The sequence below is a fragment of the Chelonia mydas genome, chromosome 21 (assembly GCF_015237465.2).
Source record: "Chelonia mydas isolate rCheMyd1 chromosome 21, rCheMyd1.pri.v2, whole genome shotgun sequence".
In the NCBI taxonomy this organism is placed as follows: Eukaryota; Metazoa; Chordata; order Testudines; family Cheloniidae; genus Chelonia; species Chelonia mydas.
In genome coordinates, this window is record NC_051261.2 from 919,014 (window position 1) to 945,274 (window position 26,261).

At 52.8% G+C, this 26,261-nt stretch overlaps 1 protein-coding gene across 6 annotated transcripts in view; it reads left to right on the plus strand.

Annotated features, from left to right (window-relative positions):
• The window catches only part of DENND2C (DENN domain containing 2C), a 46,303-nt gene that overhangs the window by 1,919 nt on the left and 18,123 nt on the right, over positions 1-26,261 (plus strand). For 2 of the 6 annotated variants that reach the window (XM_027822048.3, XM_037885393.2), the window contains exons 2-6: positions 16,832-17,000; positions 19,422-20,429; positions 22,270-22,418; positions 22,840-22,952; positions 23,993-24,154. In XM_027822048.3, the coding sequence (XP_027677849.2) occupies positions 19,600-20,429; positions 22,270-22,418; positions 22,840-22,952; positions 23,993-24,154 (1,254 nt within the window). In that variant the 5' untranslated portion in view covers positions 16,832-17,000; positions 19,422-19,599. Of the gene's footprint in view, positions 1-13,467; positions 13,750-15,954; positions 16,102-16,311; positions 17,001-19,416; positions 20,430-22,269; positions 22,419-22,839; positions 22,953-23,992; positions 24,155-26,261 lie in introns of those variants that run through there. The other 4 variants (XM_027822042.3, XM_037885394.2, XM_027822051.3 and 1 more) reach the window with 4 other exon arrangements.

Consider the following 26,261-nt stretch of genomic DNA (forward strand, 5'->3'; position numbering starts at 1 on the left):
AACAAAGGGAAAATGTTGGATAAGGCTTTTAAATGGTGTCTCAATAGCCTGGTGTGATGCCAAAGGAAAAGTTTTTATTTGCGTGCTTGCTGCAGTCTGACTCCATGCTTCCCTGAGGCAGACATGCCCCTGAACACTAGGCTGCTGTTTCTTTAACACCATTTAATGGAGGCAAAATGCTGTTTTAGCAGGTTGGACTTGCAGCACTGTGGGGAAAGGGAAGCTTGACTGTTCTGGGGAAGTGTGTTCTGCAAACAGAGGCTGTGGTGCCCACTGGAGATGAGTCTAACGCTTTGTTAATGTCTTATCATGCTGAATGATGTTAGGAACATGGAACTAGCAGACTGGATCAGCCCATAGCGCCTCCTAATCCAGTCTCCTGTATCTGAGGGGGGCCAGAATTGGCTACTTCAGAGGAAGGTGCAAGAAACTCCCTAGTGGACAACTATAGAAAAACCTGCCCAGTGGGGAAGTGTCTTCCTGACCCTGTCAGTTGGAGGTTCCTGCCCTGAAACAGGAGGAGTTCTTGCTGTCCTGGAGCCTGCCGAATCACATTTGCCACTGGTTTGTCTTTACTTTTCATTTATTTTTATGCAGGTCTCTGTCCTGACACTGGCTGGGGCTCATTGCCATAATATCAGAGTGCCTCGGCCTGCAATGTATTTTTCCTCACAACAGCAATGAGGCAGGGCAGTGCTGTTATCCCCATCGCGTAGGAGGGAACCGAGGTGCCAAGGCCAAGTGACTTGCCCAGGGTCCCCCAGGGAGTCTGTGGTAGAGCAGGAAAATGAAAGCATGTCTCGAGAGTCCCTGACTAGTGCCCTCAGTCACTTCCTTCTAAGGAGAGCCCTGGCTGTTAAAACTCTCAGCAGGAGAAACCCTGGGAGCTGCAGCAGGGATGTGCAGGATTCCCCTCTGCAAACTCCCTCAGCCAAGGGGGAAAGAAGCACAGGGAGAAATTTCCCAGAAGAGATCAAGCCAATGCAATGACAGATGGGTTCTGCCAGGAGTTTTGTGCCAGGCCTTGCACTGTGTCCCAGCCCACCGAGCACGGGCCCAGATGGCAGTGGAAGGAGCTGGCTCTGCAAGCGGAAGCCCTAGTCGCAGGTTGCTCTGGGCTCAGCTGCCCCGGCGGAGAGATCTCAGGACTGCAGTGGATTGCTTCTTGGCCTGTTCAGTGCTTGCCGTCTTTCGCAAAGAGAATGCAATTGTGGCTCAGGGCGAGAGACCCTGGTGATGGGTGTAGGTTAGCATCAGGGTGGGGTGCCGGGACATCCTGGGCTAGAATGACCGGCTCTTGCCTTCCTGGAAGATGCACCGTTGAAATGATTTGTACAAATAGCAGTGAAACGTCCTTTGTAAGTGCAGCTGCTCATGGGTTTAGTGGCACCTTATTCATGCTCAGGGTGATACCTGGTCAGCTGGTTTCTCTCTTATTCTGGGAGGATTGTGTTGCCAGTAGCTTATCTGAGGAAGAAACTGGTATAACAAGACTGTGTGTTAAACTGAACGTGTCCAAACAGGTACTTAATTATGCCTTGTGAGTGATGGGTTTGCCCAGCTGAATGGCTGAGATTTCCTGTTTCTCACCTCCTCTGACGGAGTGGTTCACCACACTTGGGCTGTTTTCTGAGAGCGGCAGGAAGGAGTGAGGAGAAGATGGGTGACTTCCAAGATGCCCATAGGGTAAAGTCTGGGGGCCAGGTTCAAGGATGTGAAGCCAAATGAAAGGCCTGTAGTTAGAGCAGGGTGTTGGGAGTCAGGACTCCTGGGTCCTATTCCTGGTTGCCTGTGTGACCTTGGGCAGGTCACGTCCCTTCTGTGAGCCTCAGTTTCTCCTCAAAAATCATCTGTTTGTCTTGTGGTGATGTCCAGAGGCCCCAGTCAGGATCAGAGTCTGGGCACTGCACAAACACAGATTGTTTTATACTGACCCCTGTGAGTGTTGTCCCGCCTTGTGGGGCGGGCTGGGAGCATAGGCAATTAGTTCTTGGTGGGTGTGTGGGGCACTGGGCATTAGTGTTAGGACCGGATCTGAGGGCTGACTGTTGTAGTTCTGGCTAAAGGATCTGGGGTACTTTTTCCCCTGGCCAATATTTGTTGCAATTTGGCACATTTCTTTAAATGTGCCTGGGGAAAAAGAAAAACCCAGCCCACGCAGCAGGCTGACTGTAAGTATGTTTGTTTAGGACCCAGCTGTGGCAGTCTGGCCCTTTGTTATACAACAGGGAGCGTTAAATGTGGTGGGTGGTCACCATATGGAATACTCAGTACAGAATAGGAGTACTTGTGGCACCTTAGAGACTAACCAGTTTATTTGAGCATGAGCTTTCGTGAGCTACAGCTATAGCTATGCATCCGATGAAGTGAGCTGTAGCTCACGAAAGCTCATGCTCAAATAAACTGGTTAGTCTCTAAGGTGCCACAAGTACTCCTTTTCTTTTTACGAATACAGACTAACACGGCTGTTACTCTGAAACCTGTCAGTACAGAATGCAGCTGCTAAGTCCCTGGGACGGGTGGAAAGTGCCACTCCTGGCGGGTTATTCTGTAATTATTTGTTACAGGCTGTCTCAGTCCTTCCTCTGGAGCATCCTCAGCTGGGCACTGGGGTAAAGCATGGTCTGGGCCAGTCTCGTCACTTCCTAGGATGACAGGATTTTGAGACCCTCTCTGGGGCTTCGAATTGACTTTGTACCTTGTATTTGTGGCGTCACCAGTGGCTGGGGGTTTGTATTATTTTGCTACCCCAGTGTCTGAGCCTGTGGATGTTTCCTGGGGTGGGTCTGGGGCAATGTCAAGGCAGATGGGCCTGTAGACTCCTTGTCATAGCTGCTTTGGCTCAGAGGTGTGATAGCTCTGTGGTTTCTGCATATTCACTTCCTGCCTATCCCTAGGGGATGCTAATGCCAGGGTTGCTGGTTGAACCTGAACGCTGCCTTCTGCTGACCCTGGGGAGGGGAATGCATCAGCCTGGCTCATCCTCCCCCAGGGCTGTGTGAACAAGGGGAGCAGCAGCATACGGAGCCCTGAGTGGTGGTGGTCTAGTGCCTGTCTTAGCTCCCCTAGCACGTGGCACAGACCCAGTGACCGGCTGGCGTGGGGCCCCTCTGCTCAGTGACAGTCTCAGTGCATTGGCAGCTTTTGCTTTTCAATGACGCCCAGATCACAGGTGGTGTTGCTACCTCCCCCATGTCCCCTCAAGGACCCACACCTGTGGGGTTAACAGCTGCGAGTGGCTGGGGGCCGAGGTGCCGGCCTCTCTCGGCGGTGTGAGTCATGTCCGTCTCTGGAGCAAGAGGCTGGAGGTGCAGATCCATTGCTGCCAGGAGATGCCTCGTTGCAGCCTTGTGCCTCTGATCTAACTGATAGCATCTCTGTTTCTTGCCTCGCCTTTCAGCTGGTAGATGGATGACCTGTGAGGGAGCAGAACAGGGCAGTGGCTCCCATCAGGATCAGGGACTGGGGATAGTGTCTGTGCCCTATGTGATGGTGGGGGGGAAGGCAGCTGGCTAAGTCCCCACCCCTCCGCAGTTCTCTGTTCTCTGCTCCTGTCAGCCCTAGCTCTGTTTGCCCTCTGCCTTGTGGAAGATGGGGTGGTCAGCCCCTTTCCTGAGCCCTGGTATGCTAACCAGCCCTAGGACTTGGCTTTGGCAGAAGCAAAAAATGTTCCTGAGACCTTCATGGTGCAGTCTCATGCCGATGATCTCGAAATGAGAAACATGCAGTCATCACTTGGCTTTTCCAGGCTTGGCAAGCTGGCTGCTGGCATGTTCCGTCCTGCTGATGCGTGCTATAGGGGCTGCCGCTCCATCCAGGCTCTGTGCACCTCTGTGTGGTATGCTGCAGTACGGGGGCAGAGGAACAGCACATGGAACAAATGCTTGAGTGTGAGACTCACTACTGGCTTCTCTTGGCGTATGAGGGATTAGTTTAAACCTGCCCATATCATCCCGTGGCTGAGACCTGTTTCTGCTCTTGATTTTTTCTCTCTTCTGTTTTGTCTCAGCCCTTGAATTTTTCCCCTGCCCCATGTGCCCTGCCCCATGTGCCCTGCCCCATGTGACATGCCCTGCCCAGGAGATTGTCATACTGTGTTTGCAGAAAGCAGATGTCTGCTGAGTTTGATTTCCATACTGTGGATCACTATTAGCGCAGAATCTTTTCCCTTCTGTATTGTGTGGCAGGAAACTGGAGTGAGATCGGGGCAAAGGGTTTTGGGGAAGCTGCTCCTGAGATACTGCAGTGCTGCAAGGTGAAGTTGTGGCAGCTTCTCAGCAGATCTGGACAGGTGGTCCATGGCATATGGATTCTTGTTTTTGGTCATTGCAAATCCTCTCTGCTCATTCTGACACTCTAAATCTGTGCGTGTAAGATGAGTCAGGATTGGGTGCCATGGCAAATCAGATCATTGCGTTAACTGTATATGTGCTGATAACATTAACAAGGAAGACTTTTGTGGCTGGATTCTGAAAAGCTGAGCTAGTGGCCCTGTGAACTGGCCCCCCAGTGGTTGGGCTGGTGGCAAGTTGGGGTTTCTGTTCTATTCCTGAACTGTTAAGTATTAATCCCCTTAAAGAGTCACAGTCACCTCTTCAGAGACAGTGCCGAGGTGTTACATGGAATGGCAGTTGGTGGGTGGGAGTAGTGAAGCGAAGGAATGGCGCGGGAGCTAGGAAGGGCAGGTTTTGGTGTACGAAAGGGTCCTGTCAGTAAACGGGACTCATGGGGCAGCAGGGACCCTAACCTAAGAGGTCCTGATAATGGGCTGGGTTAATCCGGCTGGGGTGGATGGAGCAGAAGGTCCTGCTTCGAGCTGGGGAGGGGAGTGAGATTCTGTGGCATCTTTGAGGGTCAAGAAGATGTAGTGAGCAGCGTGTTAATGATGGGGGGGGGGGGTGCTGCAGACAGCTGTGAGGCCAGGGACAGAGTAAAGGGTTGTGAAGAGAAAGGAGATGTGGGTGGGGAGTCGCAGCTTCAGCTTGGGGAGCTCCCAGCTGACAGAGATGAGGAAGAGAGGCTCTGGGGTGGAGGTGCTGCAGGAAATCTTAGCAGGTGGTGGGGCAGGGGGCAGCTGATGAGTGAGATGCAGCACAACACGACTGTGTCTGTCATCCTGGAGCAGCAAGACCTGCTCCCTGCAAGATGGCTGTTGCTCCCCTGGGGTGCTGTGCTCATCTCTGTGCACCCCCCTCACCAACAGGAGATAGGAGTGAGTTCAGAAAAGAGCCGCAGGATGGTCGTGGCTAGAGGGTTTAGTTGGTGGGGAAATGCTGAGTGCAACGTGCCTGGCTTGGATCTTGCGTAACAGATGAGTAATGGGGAAGTAGGCTGGGACAGGCAGAGGGTGTGCGCACAGAGGAGCCAGATGAATCCTTGAGGGTGGTACAAGGAGCTGAACTGTCAATGAGAGGGGGCTGGGAAAGGGAAATTCGAAGTTGAATATCAGGGGGACTCCCTGCCAGTGAGTTTGTGTTAGCAGGGGGAGAGGTGTGTCCCGGGGGCAGTAGGAAACCCCTTTCCTTGGGATATTCAGAACCAGACTGGACACATCACCAGGAAACCTAAGAAAGGGAACAAGCCTGCTCTGGACCCGTGGGAAGGGCTGGATGAGCTAATAAAGCTTCCCAGTCTCAATTCTCCCAACCTAGTGGTGTTTTCCAGCTCTGGCATCTGAATCCAGAAAATGCTTGGCCCATTGGAGTTGGCTAATACTATGAGGTTATCAAAGTGTTCTCATTCTCCACTAAATTAAGCCAGGGAAGAGGGGGGCCTTTGTTTCCGGGGGGGGGGAGGGGGGGCGTTCAGGCTGGGGTGTGGTGGGAGTGAAGAGGAGCTGAGAACCATGGAGTAGGGATATTGAAGTTTCAGTTTTCAGCTCTCAGGCTTGTTTGGGTTTTGTCCCTGTGAGGTTATAATAATCTCATTTACAGCCCTAACAGAGTGTTGGTGCAGCTTTCTGCCAGGGAATTAATTGTGCTGTGTACACTCCCTATATTTTCCTAGTCGCACTGGTGTTCCCCAAGGGCAGGGATTAGTCCATAGCTATTGTGGTGGCTGTGTCATTACGGTGGTGCCCAGAGGCCCCTGAGGGAAAACCCTCTTATGCTGGGCACTGAACATACACCAGCTGTGTAGCTGCCCTGAACTGCTTGTGATTTTAAACCATGTGTAAATGCCATTGGTAGATATTGATATTGAAACTAGCCCCAGCTGAGTTCTGCTCTCTGGGGTGGGAAAGGCCACAAAGTGCAAAATCCCTTTTCAGCATGTGCTGGTGAAGTAACCAACCAGCTGTTTGCAAGCCCTCTGAAGAGAGGAGGAGTACTTGTGGCGCCTTAGAGACTAACAAATTTATTTGAGCATAAGCTTTCGTGAGCTATAGCTCACTTCATCGGAGGGTTCATGCTGGTCTCTTGTCAGTGCTGAAGTCAGGACGGGGCACATACTGAATGGCTGTTAAACCCCTTAATCTCCTACCTGTGCTAAACTCTGCTGTGGTAACCCCTGACACGATGATTCCCCCAAATGCAGCGTGAGCTTGCAGCCCATTCTCCTGGTGGCCCTTGGTGTTTGGCTCCCAAGGCTGGTGCCATGATGTGGCCACAGTGGAAACAATTCTTCACAGCTAAGGAACACATGGAATTCCATCTGTCTGGAGTCTCAGATTCGTAGAGTTCAGCGCCTGAAGAAACCATTAGATCATCCAGCTTGACCTCCTGTATAACTCAAGCCATTAAATTTCACCCAGTTACCCCTGTATAGAGCCTAATAACTTGTGTTTGGCTAAAGCATCTCTTCCAGAAAGGCAGCTAGTCTGGAGCTGAAGACGTTAAGAGATGGAGAATCCACCATGTCCCTGAGGAGCTTGTTCCAGTGGTTGATCACCCTCCGTGTTAAAAACTGGGGCCTTATTTCCAATTTAAATAATGTCCAGCTCTTAGCTCTTGTTCTGCCTTTCTCCCCTAGATTAGAGTCACTTAGTACCTGGGACTTTCCCCATGAAGGTACTGACACATGGTGACCAAGTCACCTCTCAGTTTGCGAGTTGCTGTGTAAGCCCTTCTTCTGCTGTAGCTAGTTGAAAATGATCACAGCCCGTCTGACGCACTGCCTCGCTGGGATTCTCCAGTCCCCTGTCAACAGCGAGAGCTCCCGCCACAGCTCGTTCTCGGCTCCAGGGAGGAGAGGAGGGGGGTTATGGGCAGGCAGCAGGCTGGCCAGGAAGAGTAGCCCCTGCGTCTGTTTGCATCTGAACAATGGTGTTTGCATTGTCCACTGTCCCATCTGCCACCACAAAGGAAGGCACGGCCTAGCTAGAGGGGAAAGAGCCGCATGGGCCATCCCTGTCAGGGCGTCTCACGTTTTGGGGGGACTCCTGGGCTCCCCGATGGGAAGCTGCTGTTACTGTACATATTTGGGATGATGCAGTTAGTGATCATGGTTCTGTCCACATCGGTGCCACTAGCTGAACTGGTCTCTGGCCCAGGCCCTGTGCTGCTGAGGGCATGTCGTGGACCTGGAAAGCCATTTCAGTGACATTCGGAATCCAGCTGTAGGCTGCCACTGTGGCGGCTGCTGCACTTGGTCACTGACGAGCAGGCGGGGTAGGGAGGTGCGGAGAACGGGCGGGTTGTGGCTGACACAACAAAACTGTCTTGCTGATGGAATAAGGCCAGGAGTCGAGTCTGCCGTAGCCCATCGGTCGCAGGGCTTCCTGCGGGGCCACTCTGCAGGTCAGTTCTCTGGTAGGATTTGGGGATTGGCGAGTCCCTCTGGCCTTCAGTGAGTCACTGACTCGGTGAAATGGGGTAATACAGGCCTGTCCGGCTGAGTGTTTTAGTTAATGCCTGTGAGTGCTTTGAGGCTGTGATGCTCTAGAAATGCAGAGACATGAACAGGGAAATATGCTTTGCAGCTGTTAAGGGAAGGAGCTGGGGTCTCAGGGGATCACACTTCTCAGAGCGGCGCATGCCTTCCAACTGCAATGGGGTAGTGAACTGCTTAGAAACAGAGACGGCAGTGATAGCTCCCCACTTGTGACATTACTGAACTGCAGAAGGGGCCATTTGAGTTCATGGAGGACAGGTCCATCACTGGCAATTAGCTAAGATGGTCAGAGATGTAACCCCACACTCTGGGTGTCCCTAAACCTCTGACAGGTTTCAGAGTAGCAGCCGTGTTAGTCTGTATCCACAAAAAGAAAAGGAGGACTTGTGGCACCTTAGAGACTAACTAATTTATTTGAACTTATGCTCAAATAAATTTGTTAGTCTCTAAGGTGCCACAAGTACTCCTAAACCTCTGACTGCCAGAAGCTGGGACTAGACAACAGGGGATGTGTCACTTGATAACATGCCCTATTCTGTTCGTTCCCTATGAAGCCTCTGGCAGTGGCCACTGTCAGAGACAGGACACAGGGCTAGATGGACCATTGGTCTGGCCGCTTTTTTGTTCTTCTCTCATAGCTCGGTTCCTTGTTGACCCAGCCTTTTAATGTGGAAACACCTGCTTCCTTGCTCTTCTCATTGTTTTGGAAGCACGTGAATTAAATGTTTGTCCGTGGGTCCTTCGGTCACTGCAAATAAACATGTTTCTGCTGCTGCTCCTATGGCTGCTGCCTGTGTGCAGGGAGGTGTGGTAACTAAGGTTATGGCCCAGAACAACCAGTGTGTCCCAGGCCAGGGTTTTGCCATCGCAGAGCCATGTGGATGCATTACCAAGACCTGATGAATCGGCTTGGGCGCTTTGCTCCAGCACTGGGCAAGGCTGGTTATTCAGTTAGCTGCTGCTGCTGCTCCTTGTAACCTGAAGGTTCATCTCCGGAAGCGAAGTGCAGTTGTGCTGAGAGAGGAGATGTGGAGCCAGCTGGGATGCGGCATTTCCGCCCACCGATTTATCCTGAGTGTCATCTCTGGCCTTTGCTTTAACGCTTCCTGTGGCTGGACGGGTAAGTGCCCATTCTCAGGATGTCTGTTTTCCATCTGCTCAGGCTGGCTTTTGTTTGTTCTCGTGGTCAGTAGGACCAATAGGAATTGTCTCCCCCAAGCAGAGGGTTAGACACAGTCCAGGTCCCAGGAAAGCTGGGCAGCACGTTGTGGGATGTGGATCTCTGGAATTGGTGGCAGAAGGATGTGTAGTACCTGGGGATTGTAGACTAACTCACTGACCGAAGTGGAGCCCTCAATTCCCAGCCGACCAAGAGGCTTGTCTTGAGCTTGGCCTGGAAAGCTGCAAAGAGGACTGGCCACAGGGGGTGACAGAAGTGACTCCTTCCTGGAGCTTCTCAAATCAGGTGCTCCTCCCAGTGGCAGTATGGCACGAGACAGTCCTGGCCCCTAGAACTGTTGGTGTAGATCGAGCAGCTCCACAAAAGCTGGTGGCTTGGGCTGTGCCTGCGAGGGCAGAGAGAGTGACAGGCTGGGCTAGGAGCATGATGTGGAGTTAGCTGCTCCGTTCTTGCCAACTGTTTCGTCTCAGCTCCTAGCTGTTTGTCCCAGGGAAAGGGGATGCTGAAGGCAGCTGCAGCACGGCCCACTGCCAGGACTGTAGTTCTGAGTGCTCTGCTCAGCGCTTTCTGCTGTCCCTGGAGCACTCGGGCTGGAGCGGGGATCTGAGCTCTTGGACTCTCCTGCAGCCAGAGCAACAAGAAGGTATGATCTGGTCCCCCTCTCCTAGATGGAGCTCTTCACGCTCGGCTGTGGTGTGTGGTGCTGACAGAGCTCGGAGCTGCGTGCGCGCCCGGGGCGAGTATGGTGCCTGTCCCTGAGGAGCTGAGACTAAAGCAAGGATTTTGGCTGCCCTGTTTCCCAATTGCTCCTGGAAACTGGGCCCCTGGTGTCATCCACCCTCCTGTGAGGTTAGTGCTTGTTGCCATGTCTGCCACCTCTGTGTGCAGCTGGTTCTAGGGATGTCGCAGGTGCCTGGAGGAGGCTACCTGATGCTCCTGCAGTGAGCAGCCCAGGAGCTGCCCAGCCCCGTGCAGTGAGGAAGAGACTCCAGCAGATGCTTGGGAGCCCTGCCTCCCTCCTGGCTGATAGCCCAGGCTGTTCTGCTGCCGGCCAGTCCTGTCCATCACAGGCGGCTAAGAACCTGAGGGGCAGTAGGGAGAGTCACTGCTACTGAGTGAGTGCTGCTGGGGAGCCCTTACCGGTCGCTCTGTCTTGGGGGAGGGGAGGGCAGCTTCCTCCCCGTCAGACCTGTGCCACCTTCCATGGCCTTGTGGGCCTGTGCCTTCCCCTGCCACACTCCCAGGGTGCAGCCCCAGCCTGGGGGGAGAGACCCTGGCTCAAGCAAGCCCAGGAGGCTCTGCCTGTTCTGTTTGCAGTGATGCTGACCCTGGGGGCACAGGGAGCTGGGTGAGGCCCAGGAGCAGGGGGGGAGTGAAACAGAGGCCAAAAGGTCTGGTTTCTCCAGTCAGGTCAAACCCTGCTAATGGGGCAAAAGACAATAAAGGCCGCAGCAGGGAGTGGCCCCAGCATCCCTTTTTTGTGTGTTGTGGAATATGCATTTTCTGACTGGTGTTGGTTCTGCATCAAGGAACTACCTCAGGTTATGCTGATCTTTGATCTTCTCCCTCCGTTCAGCCTGCAGTGCCTCTACTGAGTTCGCCTGCACCTTGGTGTGAAACTGCAGGGCCCTCAGGCAAACAGCCAGCAGACTTGGCTGAAATCCTGCTTCAGAGCCGGGTGGTTTGCCGCCCTCCCAGTGTTGCTGACCCCGGACATTCAGGAATCATGAGTCAGGCCCCTCAGTGATCATGAGATTTTAAAAAATAACAAACGTTGGGCTGGCTGTTTGCCTTCTGGTGTTTGAGCCTTTAGGGATCTTCCCTCTGCATCCACAACAGCTAGAGACTTAAAATAAAGCGTTGAACATCATTTATGCTCACACTGGTGGTGATCCAGCCTGTGTGTTCCATGCCTGCCTCTGGGGTCTCAGTGGGTATGTCTACATGGCAGCGAGCATCCCAGCCCGGGTCAGCTACTGGCTGTGTAGACCTACTCTGTGGTGCTCTGCTCTGCTGCTAGCCTGGTGGCAGCTTCCAGTTCCTAATGGAGGTAGTTTCTGTTGAGCTGGAGACAAATGACAGAATGCAGCATTCCTGGAGTGTTTATTATCTGATACTGCCCCAGACTTTTCCACTTCCAGAACGGGGCAGAGTTTTGCTCAGAAAAGCATAGGATTTGCATCTGAGCAGAGTAAAAGTGGCTACGAATTCTGAGATGTATCCTTGTTTGTGCCTTCACAGTGAGTAATAAATATCTTTACTAACCACCTCTCTCCAATATTTGCTTGGCTGCTTTCCCAGAACGCTAGAGACTTGAAGGCCTCCCCCCACCCTTGGGTCACTGTGGCAGGAAGACTTGTCACCTCTCGGGCAGTTCGCAATTGAGAAGCATTTTGAAACTGGATTGGCTTGGAAAGCTGACAGTCACAAGGAATTAATCTGTGTGGGTTCTGGTGCATGCTTTGCAGCCTTGTAATAGGAGATGCTGCATACATGTTAATGCCTTTGTTTTGCTAATTGCTTGAGATTTTTTGACTGCAGTATGGGGGTTAGCACAGGGCCAGCAGCACCTGTGTTGGGTGGGCTCAACAATTAAGAGTATTTTGTTCCTGAATAATGTTGGCAGTGTTCTCTTTTGGAACATACGGTTTCAGGAAATTGAATCCTGTTGGGATTCTTTGCATGGAAAATGCTTAGAATGCTCTCTGGCTCTCAGTCCTGGAAAAAAAGATAACACTACATGGCAGGGAATGCTAAAACTCCTCATGCTTCAACTTTGGGCGAAGATGTTACGGAAACTTTCTCTAGATGTTGAATCTGAGACCTGCATCTTCAGAGGGTATCTTTTTTCAAGAAATGGGCAATGCTGTTGACAGATCTCATCTAGAAACATTTTAAATCTTTCTGTACCTAGGAAGAACATTTCAAATAAAATAATATAGATCTAGAATCTTTGCTTAGTGCCTTCAGATGCAAGGCATTGCAAGCATCGTCACAATTGGTGGGGTGGGGGTGGCTGTTTGGCTACTTTTGGGAACACAGGAAAACAAACTGGAGACTACTGAGCCTTCTGGATGTAGTTTGGAGAGAGCCATGCTGAGGTGCAGCAATCATTTACTCTTTTTTAAAGTGTAAATTTAACTAAAATAGCTTGTAGTTGGATGCTCCCTGCATGAAGTGCTCTCTGCTCAGAGGCACAGTTAGGAACGTGCAGAGAATGGGGAACGGGATGAGGGGTTGTCATGTGCAGGAAGCCGAGGTTTTGTTAGAAGCATCAGAGAATGTACAATAGGGAAGAGCTCTGGAATAGCTGGGGTGAAAGTAAAATTTAAAACTTACTGGTATGGGGGCCAGCTCCAGCCTCCCCCACACCCAGGGGTGGGGCTGGGGGTCAGCATCCCCCAGCCAACCCTTCCATGCTGCTTGGCCTGTGCCACACAGGGCTCCAGTGGCAATTTAAAGGGCCCAGGGCTCCAGCTGCTTCTTTTACTCACCTTCCCCTCCCCCCCCGGCCCTGTTGGCCGCCGATGGGGGCGCAAACCCGGTAAGGCGGTAGGGGCTGATACCGGCGGCCACCTTTTACCGGTATGCCTGTACCGCCTTACTTTCAGCCCTGGGAATAGCAGAGACGAGAACTGGATGATGACTCATCCTTCCCAAGTCTAACTACTTTGGTCCTGCAGGAGTCCCTGAGTAACTTGCCGATGTCTCTGCGTGGAAGGGTCTGGAAGTAACTGGTTGGTTTTTAGGATTAGAAATTTGCTGATTGGCTTTACAGCCCCTTGCAAGCTGGAAACCTTTACAGATCAGAGTTCCTGCAGAGAAGCCCCACAAGATGCTGTCAGATGTGATGTTGTTAAAAGACCAGGGCGATTTCAGTTTGTCCCTAGTCCCTCGAGTTGTGCTGTGAAGGTCCCTTGGGTCAGGTTTTGCAGAGGTTTTGTGTTAACAGTTTGATTGTATCTCACAAATAGGCAACTTTCTTTAACTTAGAGGTCAGACCATCCTAGCCTGCTTCAGAGCAACTTCTGTGACTCCTCCTGAGGGCAAAGTCTATATAGTTTCCTGGGCTCATGTGCTTCACCCACTGGAGCAGCTTTCATCAAAATCCCTCTTCCTTGAGAGCAGCCACTTGTCTCGCAAGCCCGTGCAAGTTAAATGCTACATTCCATTCTTCCAAACGGGTGGGTGTATTTGACAAATACCTGTTCAGTGCTGCGCCTGGCTGACTAGGCCCAAGGGAGAGGTGATGTTGGCTAGTTCCTTTAGCTTGCCTTCCATAGGTTATGTTTCAGAGGTGGAATAGAAATTAATTGTTAATTGTATCTGGCTCTAATTGTAATTACTCAAGGACCAGTGACACACCTTAGAGACCTTGGGTCCCAGGACTGCAGTCAAGCTGTGCAGCTTCTTTTAGGAGCAGTTTGAGGTATCCGTTGATGCTTTTCTCTCTGTAGAGAAGTGGCTGTGAACTGGATGCCTCATGTTGAGAGTTAGACCCTTGCTAAGTTGAAGAGGAGAAGACATTTGCTGTCTGCTTTATGCCTTGAGCCAAGAGCACCTATAAACCAAGACAGTTCTGAGCATAGTCATGAGCTGGCATGCTGCGTTGGTACCCCCGTGGATGAATGTCGTGCGGGCATTGAGCTGGTGATGAGGAGACAGGAGTAGAGAACTTCATTTGAGCAGATGTGCCATGCAGTGGGCAGCCAGCCCTGCAGAGCAGTGAAAGCTTGCTGGTGAGTTGCTGTTGCTTCTTAATCAAATACCCCTCCCAAGGGCTTCTTCCTCAGCTCTCCTGCAAATGCCATGTAAACCGTGTGGTCGGGAAAGGCCTGGGCATGCAGGCGTTTCCTGGCAGCCTTGCCAACTCCAAGCATTTGAACAATCGTGAGTTGGGCCTCAAAAAAAAATCTTGAGGGTTATTTTAAAATCATGAGACTGAAAAAATCAGAGTTGGGTCAGGTGTTTGAGCCGTCGGAGGTCATGTTATCAAGCCTTTCTCCACAACCAGGAGGGCTAGGAACTTGGGGGCTGGGATTGTCACGTACTCACCTGACTACCAAATCGTCTTTTTAAAAATCCCCAAATAGATTAGTGAGATTCATGATAAATGGCCAGAGCTGGCAGCGCTGTGCACCTCTCGTGATAGTTCTTGGTTGGATGCTCTTTCCTCGGGATTTGAGGTGCCCTGAGCCCTACTTGTTGCTGACCTGGTGGCGAATGTGGCTTTGCCTTTTGCCTGTGTGGGCTCATTCCCCTTCCCTGGAGCACACTCTCCTCTTTGCTGTTGTAAATCGTTAGGTGATGGTCGGTTGTGCTGAAATCCTTGGGAGCCGAACAGAAACTATGGCGCCTTGGTGCCCACAGTTATGGGGTGTCCAGTGTGTTCAGGCTTTGTGGTGCTGGCTCAGCTTGATGGCTTGTGTCGCAGCCTCCCTGGTGTTTCATGAGAACTTGCCTGTGAATTCCTTGACATAAATGCTGCAGTGTTTTGAATGCAAAAGCTAACTGGCTGGGGAATGGATCCTAGTGGGACTGTACAGTGAGACCTGGCTGGGCTAGTCTTCTGCTGCTGAGTTACTGAGTCTTGGGTAACTGTGAATCTAGGTGTGCTAGGGAGGGACTGAGGTGGTTTCCAGCTTAACTGTGGGGCCACAGGCTCCTTCACTTAGCCCGGAGCATAAATACATGTGATCTGTGCCTCCCGCCTTTCTGTAGCTTCCCCAGCCAATGAGATGTGGAGGGGCAGATGTAACTACTCACGCTTCCTGACCACAGACATGACCCTCTTGGGAAGAGAGGGCCTGATGTAGGTGCTGCTGGGGACAGACCCAGGCTGGCCTGTTATGTAGTGCGATGTGTACTGCAGTTTGTGGCCCTTTGCCCTGCAGACCAGGCTTCTCCAGGCCACGCTGCTCCCTCCTTGTGGGGCACCGAATGGCTGGCAGGGTGAGGAAGTGAAAGCCTACACTGCTCCAGGGGAATAACTGAACCCTCCAACACCCTGCTGCCATGCCCCTTGTGGAGCTGTTACTCGGGACGTGTGGGCAGAGGGACGCAGAGCATTAGCCTGCGGAGCGCTCTGCCCTGTGAATGGCCCATTGTTCCCTGCGCCAGAGCGGCTTTCGGGCCTGTGTTTTGGGAGCTCTGATAACAGGAGTGATTTCAGCTGCTCCGCTGGCCAGTCCTGCCTGTGAATTGTGCGGCATGGGCGGCTCCCCCCCTGCACTCCACCTTCCCTGCACAGCAGGTGTCAGACCCCGATGGAGCAGAATCTCTTCCTCGGGATCTGAGGATGGCTGCGCTGGGTTCTGGCTCCTGTGGGCTCTTGTGTGGCTGAGAGCATTGCTTTCCCTAATCAGCTACTGGATAGGGTGCTGGATTCTCATTCTGTAGGCTCCTTCCCCAGCAGCCCTGAGCCTTTAGGGGGGATGTGATTGCTCCTGCTGGCTGTTCTGAGTGAGGTCCCTGATTTCGAGAGCCTCTCTCCTCTGCTGCAAGCAGCTTTGTGCTGCTGCTCCCTGCACTCCTATTACTGCTGCCCTGGCCTGCCCTGCCACCAGCCTAGCTGGTTCCCGGCTCGTAGGTGTCTACTCCCTACATTTGGCTGGGTTCATGGTGTGGTGTCCAGGGGCGGGAGCAGGGAGTAAGGGGCTGTTCTGCCAAAGTTTTTTTCCCCCCAGCCCCAGTGTCTTACTGCTACGGCCTTCCCTGTCTTCTGACCCCAGGCCCTGGGTGTCCACTCCAGGTGGCCTCAGGGTTGGCTCTCTGTGACTCCAGCCAAGTCTGTGCCTGGGAAGCGAGGGCTGTGTTATCGCTGTGTGGCAGCCATGGCCACTGAGGGGGGGTTGGGGGGCACGCTTTCCTGCCTGCTAATCGAGCTGCGCAGACTGGGCTTGAGGAAGGATGGCTCCTGGCTCAGGATGTTTGGAGACAATGCTTATTTATAGCTGCTGCGCGTGGGGGCGTGGCTGAGAGGAGGCCCCTGCATGGTGCTGGAGGGGAGGGCTCCTGCCAGGGCTCTGGCTGTGAGTGGCCAGGCCAGGGAAGAGCTGCTGGCTGGGGCAGCTAGGCAGCATGGTACCGTGGTGAGTGGTGTCAGTGCCTGGGGCGATGGCCCTGATATAGGGCTGTGTGTGTTTAGGGGATACGTAGGTACAGTGGCAAACTGTGGTTGTACCTAGAACGCCTCAGTTTGCACTGCAGCACGCTGGGCTCTTGTCCAGCCCTTGATGCCTTGGGCAGGGGGCAGGTGACGAGGCTTCCGTTATTTGCTACTCCCCTGCCTCCGCCTCCTTTTGCATCTTGCCGTCACCCTGCTGCTGCAGGAGCAGCTGCCTGTCGAGTCTCGCTCCTGGTCTGCTGACGCCAAGTTGGGGAGAGTGTGCTGCATTAGGGCTGCCATGCTGTACCATGAGCACAACCCAGATGGGCAGAGGGGCCTGCTGGCAGGGACTGGGGGCGGTGCTTCTTCCACTTGCGCGGCTGAGTGTACTCGGAATGGCAGGGTCTGTGTAGGAGCCGTCTGTGCGGGCAGAGGACCCTGCTACATGTGCTCCCCCTCCTGTTGGGAGCTGGGTGCCGTGACTTTCCTAGGTTCAGCCCCGGCATCTGAGTGCTGAGATTTCCATGTGTGGAGCATTGAGGCTGGAGCAGGCTGCTCGGGGGGTTAGCCCAGACCCCCAGCACAGTGGGGTTACCTGATGCCATTCATGTTAATGATGCATTGCAAGTGGGTGGCTGCCGCCTTGCTCGGGATTGGGAGTTGGCTTGGTCATGTCTTTGCTGAAGCAGCATGCTGTGTTTTCTCCCCATCAGGACGGTTCTGGAGAAGGCGAGAGCCGGCACTGACATCCCTGGAGACGGGCAGCATCAGCCTCTGCTAGGTGCAGCTGCCCCTCAGCTGGGGGAAGGAAGCTCCACTCTGGCGCTGGCTCTGTGTGAGTGCAGCAGGGAGTGGCTGGGACATCAGGATCTCTGCAGAGGGGTAAGTTCCACTATGCATCTGTGCAAATGCTGAGTCTCTCACGACAGCTTCAGTCCCTGCCTGAGGAACTGTGTGCTGTCATGGCTAAAAAGGAGCTGGTTTTCCTAGTTCCAACAGTGAACTGCCTTGGCCAGTGCATTTCTCCTGCATCTAGCACCACTGTTGGACACCCCTTTTTTCATCAGGCAGCAGGCACAGCCTGTTCCTCCTGCAAAGGGAAAGTCAGCAGCCTCTGCTCGGAGCAAAACCCTGGCCTTCTCCCTTCAGCGCATTTCTGCATATCCCAAGCGCCAGTGACTACTGCAAAGCTAGTTGCCAGAAGTTTCTGAGTGTTGTGGTGGTGCAGGATGCCCTCCTGAGAGCTGATCTGCCCAGGATGGGGAATGTAATTCAGGATGCTAATGCGCACACAGTGTAAACCTCGCTCTTGGCTGAATGCGCTGGGATACAGAGCCTGTTGCTTGCGAGGGCAGCAGGCGGCTCGCAGGGGTAGCGAGATAGTGGGGCAAGCAGGTTTATGATCTGCTTCTCGCTGACTTAGTGCCCTTCCTGTCTGCAGTTCTGCCAGTTCTTGCAGGCGCTGAGTCAGTGAGGACGAGGTGGGTTTCATAGCGACTTGGAAAGTCACCGCAGATTGTGCTGATGAGATCAGAAACAGTGGCTTCCAATGCTTCTTAGCATCACTTTCTGCCACTGAGCTAGGGGACTTCGTCACGTGGGCTGTGATCTGAACACAAGCCTGAGCCAGGACCCTGGGGCTCTAGCCCTGTCTCTGACACCTGTGCTTGCTGTGGCCTTGGACAAGTCTCTCCACTTCTCTGGGTCAAGGTTCTCATTTATGCAGCGGGGACAGAGCTGCCGCAGAGGGGTGTTTGGCCTGTTACTCCGTGGAGAGCTACCATGTGCTGGGGGCTCCGCTGGGACCTCGACCAATGTGGCAGTGCTGCTGCACATAGTCGCCATGGCCCTTGCACTGGATTAGCACCTAGTTAGGTTTCCATATTCAAATAGCTCAGGGGCTCAGGTCTCCCGGGGATAGGCAGAGGGTAAATACCTGGGCAGGCAGGCAGACAGCAGGTGGAGCTGATCCTGGAGACTCCTCTCCATGTTGTGCTCTGATATTTCTGGCACATGGGAGAAGGGATGGGGGAGGATTTGGCCAGACCCTCTCTGCAGGGTAAAAAGGCAGATGTGGGCACGAGGCTGATGAGAGCTTCACAGGCGCTGAAGCTGCAGTAGTTGCCCAGGAAATGTCTGTGCTGCAGTTCTGCCCAGACCTGGGAGTGCTGTGTATGTACAGCCCAGCCTGACTTGCAGCCCTTCCCCTGCACAGCAGCCCATCTGCTTTTCCTGCTGTCAGACAGTGGCCGGAACCACCCAGGCCAACGTCACTTATGTCTGTGGTCAGGATTTCTGTCCTGAACAGTGTCACCCAGCTAGAGCCTGGGGTGATGGTCTCTGAATGGCCTGTGCTCTGGGTCTCTGAGCAGATACACTGTGCCAAGGGGTTGTTGGACAGAGTAGGGTGTGACTGACCAGCACAGCACTGCACTTGGAGCGGCTGCTTCTCCTCATTCCCCCAAAAGACACCGTGAGCCACCTTGCCGCTTCCCTGAGACCTAGAGTCTCCCCGGTGGCCGATCTAGGTCAGGTGTGGGCAGGTGGAATGTTGAACAGGTTCCTGCCCGGCTGTGGGGCAGGCGGGGCACATCTGGCGGGAGGTTTAGTGTTGCCAATACCTGGGCCTGTCTGCAGTCAACGCAATGAGCCTTTTAGCTTTCCTGTGTCAAACCGTAGCAGCCCTCCGATCAGGGCTGTCACTGGCTCACTGCAGACTGGAGTTGGGAGGCTCCTTGTGCTGTACCTGTACTGAGCTCTGTCTCAGCACCTCCCCGCACCAATGCAACTCCCCTGGCGGGAGCTCCAGCACACACAAGATGCTGCAGGTCTGCTCTGAGCAGGGTTAGACGATGGGGTCGTGAAAATGCTGCACCAGGTCCACTCTGGAGCTCCTGCTGGTGTTGTCTTCAGGAGTGCTGCACAAGTGCTAGCAACCATGGGCAGTGCCCTGAGAGAGCTCAGAGAACTGCAAATCACCAGCCTGTTTCCCAAGCACTGGGAGCAGCCAGTCCATCTCCTCCCCCCTTGCCATGTCCTATGTTGGTGGGGGAAATCAGGGAGCCTGGCACTTCTTACAGCAGGTGTTTAAATCTCTAGTTTGGTGGGAGAAAGGGATTTTCAGGAGTGTGGTGAGGTGTGCGGAGACCAGTCTTCAGCACTTGGTGAGGAGGGTCAGCCCTAGGAGAAGGATTACTACTGTGCCCTCATGTTTGCTGCTGAATGGGGTGAGTTGGTGCCTTCTGCCGGAGCTGGACTGATAGATGTTCTCTCTCTCTCTTCCCTCCCCTTCCCTAAGTCCAGGGCTGAATTAGGACTTGCTGCTCGCAGGGCTGGTGTCCAAAGGGATTGTCTGTGTTCTGCTCCCTGACTGGAGCCTAGCAGGAGCGCTGGGACTCTGCACCATCTCGCTGTGTGTGTGGCACGGGAGGGACTAGGCGGGGCCTGTGATGGGGCATTTGTGAGGATTCAGGCTCCTGCCATGCACCCAACAGGGACCCCAGATGGTGGCTTTTCTCGGTGTGCTGTGCAAACACTTTCCCGCAGCCACTGCCGGAACATCAAACAGAAGATCTCCCAGTGGGAGGGGAGGACTAGAGGGGGCTGCAGCGAGGACAGACAGCAGCCGAAGGACTTTGGGGTACAGTACGACCGTGGCTGTGAGGCTCTGCCGACGGCCAAGCCACGGGGCTGTGGAAATGATGGAAAGACAGGGCTGGCAAACTCAAAGAGCTTGGGCCTGGACTTCAGGGAAAAGGGCAGGAACCATTCTCAGAGTGAGGGTGACAGCGAGAGAGATGGTGATTGCAGTACCTCGGAGATCCTCAGGCCCAAAGTGCGCACATGCTGCCCGATTTCCCGGGCTGAGGAGAACGGAGACTGGCGGGGAGGCCTCCTGGACCCAGAGCAGATGCTGCCACCAGGGAACTTCTATACCTCACGAGGGCTGTGGAAGAACATAGAAGCCATTCCTCCTGACAAGGTCCTAGCGATGGCGTTGGAGCTGAAAAGGAAAAGAGAGAGCTGTGGCTTGACAGAGAGAGAACTATATGCTGGGAGAGTGGAGCCTCTCAATGTGACAGAAAGGAGCTTCGAAAACATTTACTCAGAGGCAGAGGGACAGGAGACAAGGCCTGCTGCCATCCCTCCCCCGAAGCCCCGCAGGACTTTCCGCTATCTGTCAGAAAGGGACCAAGCCAGCTCCGGTAGAGAAAAGCCACTGGAAGGCCAGTGTAAGGACTCCCCAACAGGCTCCTCCCATGAGCCCGAGCAGAGAGAGGCAAACGGGAAAATCAGAGGGAGATCCAAGAGGTAGGTGGCTTAATTCTTATTTGCTCTTGTATGCACAGAGCACCTGCCTCCTCAGCCTCTACTGAGCAAGTCCCTCGCCCAAAGCAGGTCAGTGACCCATGAGAATTACTTTGTTTCTAAAGGCCGCACATGAATTGCACTTTCAGGCGAGACCTTAAAATCCACAGAAGTGATGGTAGCTCTGCAGTTGGCCCTTCTTTAGAAGAGTAAGGAGAGGGGTATGTCCTGGCTAAAATACCCCCTCCCCACCCTGTGCAGTGCATGACTCCTGTGCACAGACTGCCTGGTCCCTAGTACTGCCCCAAACAAACCTCATCCCAGAACCCTGAAAGCTGACTTAGCTGTGGTGTCCAGACCCTCGGCAAAGCCGGGTGCTGCTGCCTGCCCTGCGCTTTGGGATATTTCCCATGGATCATGGGCTAATTCTCTTCTCCAGTGAGGAGCACTGTTGCTCCGTGAGTCAGACATGACTCCAGATGGTTGATCTTTTAGTTGCCTGGAGTTTGGGGCCATTAATCTCAGATAACCACCGTGGCAGCAGGCTGGGCTGGGCTGCCCACTTGGATGCGGGTCTCAGAGTTAGACAAGTAACTTAACATATAATTTGTGTTAGCCCTCTGCTAGTTCTACAGACGTAGGAGATAGTGAGGTGTAGCCATCTCTGGGTAAGCAGGTAAGCATCCTGTGGAGGGGCAGGGAGATGGGGCTCTTGGATCCTCCAGTGCTTTCCATAGTATTAAATGTGTTGCAAATACTCCGGGTTTTTAGTGGCCTGTGTCTCCCTTAATGCTTTGATGACTGACCCAGACTGGCTTTGGAACAAAGCCCCTTACAATTCATCCTTAGGCTTGGCAGAATTAGATTGATATCAGTAAATGTCAATAAATGTTCATATCACTGGTCACACACAAGCTACCAAAAGAGTATGAACATCAATAATAACCAAAATGTACAGATAAGCAAAGTAGGGAAGTGCTGCTTGAGAACTTGTTAGTTTGATTTCAGGATGTTTGCTTGGTATATTTTGACATCTGATATTGACAATTTGTTTTAAAATTATAATGCTTTAACTTTCTGAATCTCAGTGCCTGCTGTCATTAAGTAATTATCTGGCCCCCCCATAATTTCCCACAACTATGAAAATTTAAATTGATACAGATCTAGAAAAAAGCTTAAAATAAATGTGTCAAAACTACTAAAAATAAAAACAGAATTCTGCCCACTTGTGCCTGCCAGGATGCAGATATGTTTGTCAGAGCTAAACCCCCCAAAGGAAGCCAAGTGTGGGAATTAGTCTGCAGAATGACTAGGCATCTTCCAGGAAAGAGAGAGTCCTCTGGGACAGACTCTGTGTACTGTACCAGTCCCTGTGTCTTTAACCAGGACCTCCAATGTCAGTTGCAGCCCCCTGCCCTGCCCCCCAGGTCAGAGTGCTGGGGATTGCACCACCAGGGAGGTAGGAAGGGGGCAGTGCAGGATTCCTTCGTCCAGCAAGCAGCACTCCGGGTTCCTGCCCTTGGCTGCGCTACCTGGACAGGGCTTCAGCACTTGAGTCTCTGGGCAGGTACCAGCTGGGAGTGCAGTTCCTCGGCCCAGATAGTCCAAAACCACCCGTCCCATTTATCGGGCCTACAAGATCTTCAGGGGAAACAAACATGATTGGATTGGCTGGAAACCAGTAAATCACTGGCTTGGTGTTGGGGGCCTGGCCAGTTCCTAGGCCGGCCTGGGGAGGTGGTACTGGTGAGTTCAGCGGGCAGGGCCTCGCTTGCTCCTAACATCTGTGATTTACGTCCCTCTTGAGAAGAAACCACTAGAAAACGTGCCGGTCTGCTTTCAGGAAATCCTTTGAGTTTGAAGACATCCAGGGCTTCCGCAGTCGGATGGCAGCCACCAGCTCCCAGAAGCTCCATGAGGAGCTGAATAGCAGCTCGGGATCTAGACTCTACTACACACAGTCAGAAGACAACATCTACGAGGACATTATCTGTACGTGTCTGTGCTCTGACGGGGACGTTAGCAGGGGTGGGGAGGGGCCTGTTCAGGTCGGGAAGTGTTTGGATTTCCCCGTGTCTGATTGCTGGGTGGGATGGAAGCAGGGCTAACCACTGGTAGGCTTTCTTTAATGGCACCTGGAATAGGACAGAGCTGAGCTGGATTCAGCTTTCCTGTAGATGCCATGGGGTGCTTTATATAAACACTTGTGGAAAGAATTGGCCGCTGTCTGGAGGTGCTGATGGCTGTGGTACTGCAGCAGCAGGTAGCTGGGATTTAGTGGGGTCCCTGTGCAGGATCCCCACACCCACTGATACTGGAGTTGGAAGGACTTTGGGAGCCCCGTGGCTATCTTGCAGCATCCCCCCGACCCCCCCCCCCCATGCTTCATTAGTCCCTTACCTGTTCTCTCCAGATCCTGCTAAGGAGAATCTGTATGAAGATATCAAAGTGTTGCCTTTACCATTGTGGAGGGTCCCGTCGGCCTGGAAGTTACCACCCCCAAAGAATGCCTTCAAGCCTCCCAAGGTGAGAGTGAGTCACAGGCTGGCTGTGTTCAAATCCACGGGGCAAACCCAGCTTGTCCTGACTCCAGAGGGCCCAGGGCTGGGATCTGAAAAGCAGCTGTCTCGGGGAGCTCAGCTACAAAACTTGAATTACGCTCTACGGTCAGGTGGCTGTCAATATCCAGGGCTGGACACTCTCACCTGTGTGTAAGGGATATTTAGTGCATGGAAAAATAAAATGTTCCTTGGGCAGAAGTGCCTGGCTATGAGGTGAGGTGGGCAGCTGCCGGGCCTCGTGAAGGAAGATGAGCTTCCCCCTCACGTGCCCCTCCTCTCCATGCACCTGGAGTTGCATCTTTCACGTGTCTTCAGTCGCCCCTGGTTTTGTTGAAAATTATGTACATCAGCAATAAACAGCCGTGACGCCTAGGTCACAGGCAGAGGGATCCACAGGGCTTCCTGTTTCCAGCATGAATAACGCGTGTCCCTGCTGAGTCGTTGTCGCACGCTGCGTCCCACGTTCAGGTCTGGGCAGCTTGAGCTGTTTGTGAATTAAATGCCAGGTCAGCGCTGAGTGTGTGTGGCAGGAACAGAGTGGTGGGAGCTGAGATGCTGTGTGAGTTAGGGATCTCATTTTCCCTACAAGCTGCATATTAATGCTGGGCACTTCCCATCCTCAGAGGACTTTAGACATTAATAAGGCCTGCGGGGCAGGGCAGGACTGTCCCTTTAACAACTTCACCTTGCCCGTGACAGGCAGTGTAGGCTCTCTCCTCCTCTTTAGGCCTCTGGGTCCCTTCTGAGTGGGAGTCTCCAGGTTCCTTCCCTGCTGAAATACTCACTAACCTCCAGGTCCTGTGCCCTCTTTGCAGCTGGAGGGGGCTCAGGAGCTGCTGCGATATGTGTTCGTATGCCAGAGGGGATTGCTTGTGACACCCTCTGGGGCTGCTTCCCAGGAGCTGAGTGGGGCACCCTGCTGAGCCCCTTTGTAACCTGGCCAACAAGATGTTTAACGCCAAAGCTTCCTTCACACCTTGGGTGTCTTATCCTGTCTGTTCCCAGCTCCCTCCCAAGCCTGCCTTCCTCCATCGCAAGACACTGGAGTTGAAAGCTGCCCGGGCATGCCTGCGTGGGAAGGACACGACCCTGCCCGTCACACTGACAGAGTGGAAGCTGTTCCGAGCAGGGGAGGCTGCTGGTAGGAAAAGGAAGAACCTTCCCCAGGTGAGACTTGCACGTTCTGCTCTTGTGTGAATCCCTGCTTCTTGTGTGACATTTGTGACACTAACACTCCACCTTCTCTAGCACCTTAACGCTTTGCAATGGTCCTGGAGCCCCTCGGCCCGCAGATCAGAGCTTATCTCTGCTCTCCAGGTGGGCAGTGGAGACACTGGGAGGGGACGTGGCTTGCCTAGGACCACATTAGGCTCTCACGGGTGGTAGAGTGGGGAGTAGAACCCAGGAGTCCTGACTCCCAGTCTGGTTTGATAACCATCCTGACAGCATGAGTCTGCAAACCCCACGATAGCTGCCCTCCCACGTGGATGAACTGGCGCATCGGCATGTCTGTGCAGAGCGGGGGTGGGGGGGTGACTTCCTCCCAGCCTTGGGTCCCAGGGAGCACTGGGGTTTGACTGGGGCATTGCTTTGCAGGATAGGCATGTGCTGAGCGTTTCGTGGCATTAGATCTACTATTTACCTGTGGTAGCGCCCGCTGTGGGCTGAGCACTTTCCAGGCATGCAGAGAGGACAGTCCCGGCTTTGAGGAACTTAGTGTATGGACAAACAAGTGTAGTGGTCGGGAGCCGGAGAATACTCATGGGGAGTTTCTCTACAAGTGAGCATGACTCACGTCCGTTCCATTAAACTATCTGTAGATTAGCTCTTTCGGTGTAAGCACTTACTGTTTAGTTGGCAAGGCCTGGAGCGACCCTGGCTTTCTTGTGGGGGCTTGTTGCTCAGTTATTTAGACCGTTTGTCTATTTTCCTGATCTAATGTTGTTAAAAGCACCTTGGCAGCTGTTTCATGTTAAAAGCTGCTGAACAGCTCATTAGAAATGAGCCTGTTTCATAACACTTGGGTATCGTTCTTCCTGCCGCTCCCTTCTGCGTGAGTAAGGGACACACACCTCTGAGGGCAGAAGCACAAAAGGGATTTAATTCCACCGTCATGTTGGAGAAGTCAAACTTTGCTACGATTCCTGCCTGTATCTGCTTGGAATATTTCTAAAAGTTTGTATTAATTAAAAAACCCTAAACCCAACTCCATATCTAGCTCTCCTGAGCAATGCTACAATAACAAAACATAGCGCATTGGATGGAGGGAATATCGTAGCTACTGTGGTGAGTTACCATTGGTTAGTGGTTTGAGCATGGGACTCCTGAGTTCTAATTCTAGCTGAGAAAACCCTGCTGTGTGGCTCTGGGAAAGTCTTAGGCATCAGTTAGTTCCTCTGTAAATTGGTATATTTACCTACTTGGCAGGGGACTGTGAAGTGGAGTGAGCTGCCTGCGAAGTCTGTAGAAATGTTAAGTAGTAATACCCCTTTTTGTGCATACAAAGATTATTATAAACACCCTGCCTGGCAGCAGGGAGCATGGTGTCAAAAACTATGAAAATGCCATGATAGCAAGTAACCTTTTTCTGGGGTTAAGTGGGAGGGGAATAGTTCCCAAAAACCCAAACCTGTTCCAAAAATCTGGGAGCAATTTACATGCAGGAAGCCTACATTATTCTCCCGGCACTCAAAGGATTCAGCCGGGATTGCGAGAGGCTCAGAACAGGCAAGAAAAGAATTTCAGTCCAAAAAAGCCAATTCTTTCTCGAGCAATAAAAGCAAACTTGCTGCTTCAAGTGTTCCCAACATCTCACTGGTGACTGAAATCTGCAAAATTAGGAGTAATAACAGAAAACCTCTAGGTGAGAGTAACAGAGGGAAGGAAGCCTTCAGAAGTGAAACAGCAGCTCCTCTGAAGGGCATCTCACTGCAGTCTCGCTGCATTAACAGAACATGTCTGTCACTGCCCCAGAAAACCAGAAGCAGATCAGAAAACGAGGCAAGCTTGAAATTCGGCCTAGTTCACGGAGATGGGGGATGAGGGTTTGAGCTGGAGAACAGGTTCTGTTGGTGACGATCTTTATTTTTATGCAGTGTGTGTGGGGACAGAAATAACTGGGCCCCACTGTGCTACCTTTGCTGGGAGCATGAATGGATTCTTAACACTGGGCAAGAGAGAACTTGACCTCCTCACTGTGTTTAAAAAATAAGTCGCCCTACTCCTGAATCAGAAATGCCAGCAGGCTCGAACACGTAGCAACAAGGAGCTCCCT